At 36.9% G+C, this 9,876-nt stretch overlaps 1 protein-coding gene across 1 annotated transcript in view; it reads left to right on the top strand.

Annotated features, from left to right (window-relative positions):
• LOC108758537 (intraflagellar transport protein 81 homolog) overlaps window positions 1-9,876 on the top strand; it is an 88,070-nt gene that overhangs the window by 76,575 nt on the left and 1,619 nt on the right. The window contains exons 4-5 of the mRNA XM_018503541.1: window positions 9,090-9,242; window positions 9,332-9,610. Coding sequence (XP_018359043.1) covers window positions 9,090-9,242; window positions 9,332-9,610 — 432 coding nt within the window. The remainder of the gene's footprint in view (window positions 1-9,089; window positions 9,243-9,331; window positions 9,611-9,876) is intronic.

Raw genomic sequence — 9,876 nt, 5'->3', positions numbered from 1 at the left:
TATAAATTATATAGAACTCTTTGTCTCGTCAAAAAGAAACGGGAACTCTATTCAGAACTCCTGAGTACTATAGTTGGGGTGCTAACTTCACATACCCAACTTAAAGAATGTTTTGTACATATTTGCAAAATAATTAGAAAATTATGAAAGAATTACTGAAAATTAATGAATCAGGCACGAACTTTTGCAATGATCCAATAGTTTTTAAATAAAAGAATGGGATTAAATTCTTAAATATGAAATGCAAAAATAAAATATACTTTCATAAAAGAAATCAACAACAATGAATCGAATTCATATTTACACACGATCATCGAAGACATTCAAGAATTTGAGAGGCAAGCAATAAATTTTCAAGAATCTATATTACAAGCTGATATTTATGGTGAATTAGAAGAAAATGTCACATTACCAATGAAAGCAGATGACAATAATAAAATTACAAGCTGATCTTCATGGCGAAGATCAGCTTGTAATTTTATCAGCAAAAGAAAGTATCACCATGCTACCATTAAACACAGATGACAACACAGATAAAATTGAAGCATTAAGATCATGAGCTATCGAGGAAAACATCAGTTCTTCATCTGTAGATACATTATTAAGAATTTTACGGAAAAGACTTATTCTAGAACTACCAAAAATTCGAGCACGGGTTGAATAGTCCTATTATTCATATCCTTGAATTATAGAAGACTTTATATGGGCAATCATAATGAGAAATCATACATTAAACTGTTATCAGAAAAAAGTGGAGACCCAATTAAGTCCTATACGGGCTGCAACTGGGCAAGCATAAGTATAACAACCTTGGGGAAAATGTGGAATCCAAATTAGGCCCTATACGGGCTGTGACTAGGAAGACCTAAGTTAAACTAAATAAATAATATTCGTAAAGAACTCTTAATAATAATAAAAATTAAATATGAAAACAAGGCATATAAGAGTTAATACCAACGCACAATGTGCCTTGTTTTCATATCTAAGTTAAACTATCCTAACTAGGCCCTAAATAGGCCCGAGTTTGGCAAACCTTTATTTTGGATGCCTCGGTAATGCCCATCTGGGGCTTACATGGGCTGCGACTGGGCAAACCTAAGTATAACTACCTTGGGGAAAATGTGGAATCCAAATTAGGCCTTATACGGGCTGTGACTAGGAAGACCTAAGATAAACTATTCTAACTAGGCCCCAAATAGGCCCGAATTTGGCAAACCTTTATTTTGGTTGTCTCAGTAATGCCCATATAGGGCGTACATGGGCTGCGACTGGGCAAGCCTAAGTACAACTATCGTCGGTAAAATGTGGAATCCAAATTAGCCTCTATACGGGCTGTGACTAGGAAGGCCTAAGTTAAATTATCCTAACAAGGCCCTAAATAGGCCCGAGCTTGGCCACCTTTATTTTGGATGCCTCAGTAATGCCCATATGGAGCCAGTATTAAAGTATAGAATGCCCGGACAGATTTCCACACGGGTACCCAAGCTTCTTATTATAAGAAAAAAAAATAGTTCCTTGGCACAAGTTTTCCCTCAGTTGCCATAAAAATTACCGTAATGTATTTGTAAAAGGAAATATTACCTGAGTATTGCCATCAAGTTGTTTATAATCGTTAATAAAAATCGGCAATCCGGTAGGCAAAATCGAAAACCGTTTTTCTCGATTGTGCAGACAATTTAAGCAACTTATTATTCTGGAAAATGATTCAGGGACCACTGCACCTGGAATTTCTGAAAAATTTAATATTTTGCGGAATGTATTGTGGCGATTATATTGCCACGACACCGAAAATCCGAATGTATACGCAGCATACAAGTACACAAGTATACATACACTAGACACGCAGATACTATACGAAGATTTTGTCTGTACGTACGGCCCGTCGTTCGCGGAAGTATACACAACCGGCATAGGCTCTGTAAATGCGTTAATTACTTGCATATCGTCTGTTTACGTTTTTTCGACCATTTAAAGTGACTAGTCGAATTGAAGCATCGGTGTAGAGAAATATAATTAATACGTAAGTGATATGTGGTGACTCGTGTGGAAATTCTTTCTAGGCTGTAATCGGGGCCAAGTTAACTTTCCTTATATTATTTGAAGCCCCAGTTAGGATGCCCACTTTGGCCCAATTTTAGATTGTCACGCTTTCCATTTCCCTATTAGAACCCTATTTCTATACTTCCTAATCATCTCACCTTTCTTCAATTTAGCAGTTTTCGAATCTCGGAGAGCACTGATAATTTTCTAGCTTATTTCTTACAACATTAAATATAAAATACCTGGATAAATTTCTACACACGGATATATGAGCCCTATTTACAGTTATATAAAATATGCTCAGGTTGAAACTCTTATACTCCTGGCTCAATTTTGGATTGTCACGCTTTTTTATCTAGGCTGCACATTGGTCTTCAAACTTGGCCCAAGTTTGAGAACCAATGTGTGGCCTAGACAAAAAAGGGTATAAGAATTTTAACCTGAGCATATTTTATATAACTGCAAATAGGACCCACATATCCGTGTAGAAATTTATCCAGGTATTTTATATTTAATGTTGTAAGAAATAAGCTAGAAAATTATCAGTGCGCTCCGAGATTCGAAAACTGCTAAATTGAAGAAAGGTGAGATGATTAGAAAGTGTAGAAAGGGTTCTAATAGGGAAATAGAAAGGCAAAAGGAAGGTTTCCTATATTTCGACTGAATTTAAGAATAAAGTGATCAAAATAAGCAACAGAAGGAGCAATGACAAAAATAAACCTCGACCTTTAATGGAATATATTAAATAACTAGTATTGTCAGAATCAGATGCTATCCTATTACAGTTGTGAGAGCAATACATTACGTTGTCTCGGAGAAAATTTTTCTCAGAATTCTTGTGTAATTTCTGTAACTTTTCAAAAGAATTTTTCAGATTTTCTGTACGAATTGGGACATTTTTCACATTTTTTTAAGAATTTTTATAAAGTTTTCAAAATTTCTGTATATATAGATTTTCAGTATTGACAATATACAGAGTGTTCCTGGATTAAACCGCCAAACTTAAAATATGAATTCAGGACCTCAAAACAAACAAAAATTTTCTTTTGGACGTATGCTCGTAAACGCTTCGTTCAAGAGATATTTACTTTTGAAGTTATACAGAACTGTAGGAATGAATAATTGAAATATTTCTTGTTTTTGTTTTGAAGCTTAAAGATCATTGTTAGGCTTTTTTTCGAAAAGCTTGTAGTTGTAGCTCGTAGTTCGTAGCTATATTTGTTGAATGCTTTTATTGAATAAACTCATAATCATGCCTCATATATATGTAGATACTCTAATAGTGAATATGCCGATATGATATATTTATATAAATTTTGTGACGGAAATGTTAACGCTGCTCGCCGTAAATACGCCGCACGATTTCCGAACAGAAGATTGCCGGATAAATCATTATTCTCTTTAAGATTTCAACGGCTGAACGAAACTGGATTTAATATGGTTCCCCGGGCTGATAGAGTTTTTGCACTACCGCAAAATGAAAGAAGAACAATCATCATACTGCATTTTGATAAAAATTCATCAACAAGTATGACTATTCATCTGGTTCTGCGTTAGGAATTTCACCCACAGTCATATGGAAGACACTTTCAGCCGATGGACGTCCATGTCACCTTCAACGTGTCTAACATTTATAATATTATCGGTTGATATGCTACACAAGGGATCATTTTGCGTTTGGATTTTAAACCAAATAGATAACGATCCGCAATTTTTAACATTTTGTGAACAGATGAGGCCATACTTAGTAAATATATAGTGTTATACCCGTACCTTGCCGACACCCGTGGTCTATGCGACCGAGCGCGTTACCGAGACTACTAACCAGTCTATTGTCTAACAAGGCGGACGAATTCAGATGTGAGCTGTCAGTGTGTACGGACGTTCTTTCGTGATCTGCTCCATCCTGCATCTTCGCGGTGTTCTCTGCGTTCTTTATATCAATAAACGTTCTTGTTCTTAACAGTCGTGTTATTCATTTCGGCGATTCGGAAGTGCGTGTTCTGCGTGAACGACCTTGCAAATCGGACGCGCGGGCGCAACAATATTATTTACCAGGCAAGGTTTCTCAAATCAAAGAAAGAGTCATGTTTGGTCACATGATTTTGGTCAATTCTCGAGTAATCCATGAACATTTCCAACATGGTTTTCAATGTAATGTATGGTTTGGAATAATGGGCAATATTTTAATTGAATTCCATTTTCTGCTCGCTTGAACACGAATGGATTTTTCGCATTTTTAAATAATGACCTTTTGGAAAACATTCCTTTGAATATGAGAATGAATTCCCAATTGGTTTCAATTGAATGGCTCTCACACTGCTCACAATGGCAGAGGTCCTCAACAGTGGTTTAATATTCATTTTCCCGGAAGATGGATCGGTCATGCTGAAACCATAGCTTGGCTTCTCGTTCATTGGATTTATCACTATTAGATTTTTTTGGGTACTCCAAAGTAAAAAGTGAATACAGTGCCTGTTAATGACCTTCAATCATTAAAACGAAGAATTGTGCAAGCATGCCAAGCAATTACAGACGCACAATGTCAGTCAGCCACTCTCTCATTGATAAATGTAATGCTTATCTTTGGGCTGAAAGTAATCATTTTGAACAAAACATTTAATAATTAAATTTTGATTATTGTAAAGCAATAAAGAGGATATACCTTATTTCGACATTATTTCAACATTATTAATTCCTACAGTTCTGAATAACTTAAGAAATATCTCTTGAACGAAGCGTTTGCAAACATACGTCTAGAAGAAAATTTATGTTTGTTTTGAGATCCTGAATTCATATTTTAAGTTTGGCGGTTTAACCCGGGAACACCCTGTATAAGAATACGGTCAAAGTCTCACTATCAACACTTTGAAGCATTTAATTAACCAATCAAAAGAAAAAAATTTTACTAACTGACAAATCAAAGAATGCTTCAAAGCATTTATAGTATCACTGTAGACCGTTACTTAAACGTTGTAAGTTTTTAAAAAAATTTCTTAGATTTTTTCTTATGAATTAGAATGCTTTTCAAAAATAATGAAAAAATAATTTGAAAAATGTTTTATTGGATTACACTGGAGAATATTTTAATGTGCCTTTTATTCTATCTCTGGATGATTTTAAATTTGAAAAATAAACTCGCTGTGTCCCTCTGATGGCGCGAAAACGCTTTATGAAAAACCTTAGAACATATTTTAAGATTTCTCATTCTATAATTTTTGAAAAAGCTTAGGAAATCTGAAAGATACAGGTATGATATATTCTATGGTTTCTCATTCTGTAATTTCTGGAAAAAGTTTATAAAATTTGAAAAATTGTGAAGTATTTATGAAAAAATCTTCATAAATTCCAAATAAGAAAAATTCTAGAAAATTATTTGAAAACTTTTCGCCAGGTATAGCAAAAAATCTTTGTTCACACCCCGCATGTGATGATAAATAATGCTCACTAACTATTCAATCGATACTTGAACCGACGCATAGCGTTCTATAATATTCAAATTGAGATGAAGAACGGAATACTTCAACAACCTGAAGCAGAAAGACAACTTAGGGTGAAGAGGAACACAGGCTGAATATATTTTATCACAAAGAGATATCTCTCTGAAGTACTACAAAAAAAAATCAAAAGAAAGTATTGTAAAACATGTTATAATAAAATGAAAAAACGAAGAGATACCATTTATGTCTGCAAAATATATCCTAACTAACCTGGATATTGTTTAAACTGCGCTTAGATTATTTATATATAAATTGTGTTGTTTTAATAAAATCATTTTATTTTGTTTTTCTATTTTTATTCAAAGAAGAATTAATTTAATGCGTACATTTTTGTGAAGTTAATAAAAAACAATTTAATTTTTAATGAAATTTTGTCAATAAAATATGATTAAACGCTTTTCTTGTTTTAAATATTAAAGAGATTATCTCTAACGTAAGAAGAAAAAGTTGCCGAACCTCGAATATGAATCTAATTCTCAGGAGCATTAGTTCAATTTTTTGGGTTTTCAAAAATTTACAACTCAAAAACAGAGTCATGATATGTATTGTGACGTGACATTTCTGTCCGTCACTGTGGAAAGTCGTCGGCAGCGTACTCGTGCGTCCTACCGGCTCAGAGGGCGAGCGTGCGTGCGAGCGCACCAGCGAACGTGTGCTAACACCGTATTGTCTGTCGGTTTTACCAATTCTTCTTTTTTTTGTTAAGATTTCTTTTGTTTAATGATCAATCTCACCAGAAATTAGAATCGCCGCGGATCGCACTCAGCAGCTGCTATATTATACAATTATGTGATTATGCCGTCTCACCCGCCAACGGAGAAAGGAAGACCGCATCGGAAGGGGAACCGCATCGGAAGAAAGACCGAAGAGGCTGAGCTGGAAGACCGCCCACCCGGAAGCCCGGACACGCAGGTTGTATTGCTTTGAGTAATTGTTCATAATCCGCTGCCGCCCTAAAACATGCTTACACCACGCACCCTTGCAAAGTACCGGCGGAGGCCAGAATTCCCGGCCCCTTGAGGGCCGTTTGTTGGGGACGTAGGGCCCTGGATGAGGAGCGGGAAAAGGAGCCATCAAGATCTCCCCCGCCAGGCCGGGAGGTGCCGGGGCTGTCAGCGGAGACGCCACCCTTGGAAAGGGATTTACATTGCGCGCTCATGAAAACCAGAAATCACGGCCGCGTGGGCCTGCACGGCACGGATAACGTGACGAGCCGAAGCCAATCAGCGTGACGACCTCCCTCCAAAGGAGAAGCCGAGCGGCCTGCGTGAATCCGCCGGGAGCTCCCGGGCCTCATTCCTGCTGTGGTCGAGCAGAATATTGTGAGGGACGCGCGAGACCGCAGCCGACGAGGAAAAGAAAGATACCGAGAATGCCGAGAGACGATTGCCGAGGGGACGAGACAGGATCAGGACGACGAGGGTGAGACGAGCGTTGCGGATATAAAAGCTACCGAAGCGGATTCGTCGCTTCGGGTAGATCGCACGTATGAAAGCTCGTGCCGCGGAGAGAGACCGGCGTAATGGCCGCCGGGTAGAGCCGAGGAATTGCGAGCCGCGTGCCATCTCCTCGGACATTGAGATAATTAGCTGTCGCGTTGAGATTCGAATCGGGAGGAAATCGTTAGCAGCCGAATTTTGGGAGATTTGAATCGTTAGGAGATTATCGAGGGCCGAGTCGCGTTCGCCTCTCTCGCCACAGTTGAGTCATTTCCGGTTGTTAAGTTGTCGAGTAGCGTTGTGTCGCGTAGAGACGATTGTTGTAATCGCGCTGCGCTTTCGAGTTAGTGTCCGGTTGTCGTATTGTCGAGTAGCATCGTGTCGCGTCGAGACGATTATTGTAATCGGGTGGTGCCTTTGAGATAACGTTCGGCCTCGCGTCGGCGTTGTGCGTCCGGGAAACGGGTAGTACAGAGGATACGAGTTCTTGCTGGTTGTCGATGGGGTGAACGTTGGACACCGTCGGAAGTTACCGCGGGGAACGTAGGAACTCGTACTGTAGCGTATAACCGGCGTCCGACGTTAGAAATAATTTGGCGAATCCCTTTTGTGAGTATCGGGGGTATCAAGAAGAGCGGGAGGAGCGAAGCTCCGGAAATTGCATGTTACCACGTCATCCTATGTAATTGTTTCTATTTCTTCATTCTTTATCAAATATAATATATTGTCCTTGTTACTTCGTTACTGCGTATGTAATTCTTATAGCCTACCTCTCTCGCCCTCCGACAATTTTCCCACCTTTGACGACCCACCCCTGCCGTCGCGAATTGGTTGAGAGTAAAAGTGGAGAGATTTTGGAAAGAGTGGCGTTTTCTCGTGCCTGGCGCCCAACTTATTAGTAAAAATTACGAGATTGGTCGAAAATCCGCCTAGCTGTCGCAAAATTACGCTGTCTAGCGAAAGAGATACATTTACTTAAAAGGAGAGCAAAAAGCACGCGACGAAGTTGTACCGTCGCTCGCAAGCACGGTTATAGTATATTTTTTGATCTCAAAAGTCATAAAAAAAATTGACATTGAAAAACTAGATGAACATGAGATTTCCCTTGTAAGTACGACCAATCGTTTGCTAATTGTATCTTATTGCCTTATAAATTTTACGCATCAGCAATCGCGGAAATTATATCAGCATTTTGTTTCTATTTGATTTATTGTAGTATGGAATCACAAACTATTTTTATACTTATACTAATTGAATATTTACTATAGGTCACTATAGTTATAGTTAAGGGAAAAGATTATTTATTAGCTTTTTTTTAGTTTACATTATGTTTGAATGAATATATAAATCAAATTTTAAATAAGAAGTACATTATATATTTGATCGAAGCGGAATTTGTGCTTAAATTTCTTGTGCGTATTTATATACATTTTGATTGTGCATGTGACACGCCGAAATGTTTTCCGGACTTTTTGCCTCGGTAGTCTAACTATGAGGCTATCTGCCCAGAAAGCGGGAGATCCGGATTCGATTCCTTGGCCGAGGTTTTTACGTTTCATCAACGAGAATTTTTAAGTTTCATCAACACATGACAACTAATATTCTTATAAAAAATGCTCATTAGCACAAAAAAGTTATTAAATTGCTTGTACAATTTAATAAGTGATATTACTATTTTGATTCTGCTCATGAATGCGTTTTAACTCCGGAAAACATTTCGATGCGCGATATGTAAAATCATATTATTTACATAAATTCGCATAAGAAATATGCATTTAAACATTCAGATCCGCTTTGACCGAATACAAGGTTCTTTTTATTTAAAATTTGATTTATTCATATAGTCGATTTAATAGTCGTTTCATACTGAATGAATAAACTTTGTAACGTAAAATTTGTACAAAAAACCTAATTACAAATTTTTGATATTCATCGGATATACTACCTCGATCTACCACCTATGCGTACAACAATCGTAAATGCACGATGTATAATTCCATTATTATAATAGGTAAATTATATGTTATAATAGTTTCAATTTGGGATTACATATATATATTTTTGGGCGATATTTGCTGATATAAGAATTCATATTTTTTACAATAAACAGGCAGTGACAGCGCGTATCGCTAAACTTAAATTAAAAGCTGAACCCGCGCTGCATTTACTAGACGCCTGTAAATTGTTACGAACGGAAAAAGACAAAGAACGCAATCTAATATCGCAGAAGGAGCAAGAGGAAGACACTATTTCTGATTTACAAGTATACTTCTTATGATAAATTACAAATGTTTGTAAAAATTTATCTTGCGCCTCTAAATGCTTTTATTCTCTTAATTTTACTATATCCAGAATTCCCTTCAACAAGTCGAACGTGAACTATACACTATAAAACGCAACAGTACCGGACTCACACCACAAATATTAATTCAACATCTGACCGGGGAAATAACAGTACAATCTGCAATTGTAAAAGAGAAGCTTCCATCTGAACTAAACGCAAAGAAGAATCGGATGCGAGCATTATCATTAATTAAGGAATATTCATGTTTAGGAGCGGATAAAATTATGACTATGAGAAACAATTTAGATGTGATATCGAAGGCTATACAAGATTTAGTAGAATCGAAAGTATGTATCAAGAATGAAATCATAACATGTTTGAATAACAGAGATTTATTTGTAATAACATATTGTATGGCAGGTCTTAAGTATTTACTTCTTACAAATATATCATTTTTCAGATGCTTTAAGCATCAATATTATTAACAATAAATAACACAGGCCTGCAAAATTGGAGGTGTTGAAAGTTGATTGGGATTTAACTATGTTTTCTTACGTAATTTTTCGCGCTGAATCCGAATCCGGCGGCAGAATTGCTCTATCACGTCAGGTTT

Source organism: Trachymyrmex cornetzi, unplaced genomic scaffold, assembly GCF_001594075.2.
Source record: "Trachymyrmex cornetzi isolate Tcor2-1 unplaced genomic scaffold, Tcor1.1 scaffold159, whole genome shotgun sequence".
NCBI classification, from domain to species: Eukaryota; Metazoa; Arthropoda; class Insecta; order Hymenoptera; family Formicidae; genus Trachymyrmex; species Trachymyrmex cornetzi.
The sequence above is the reverse complement of the archived record's forward strand: the minus strand, read 5'-3'. Positions and strand labels throughout refer to the sequence as shown.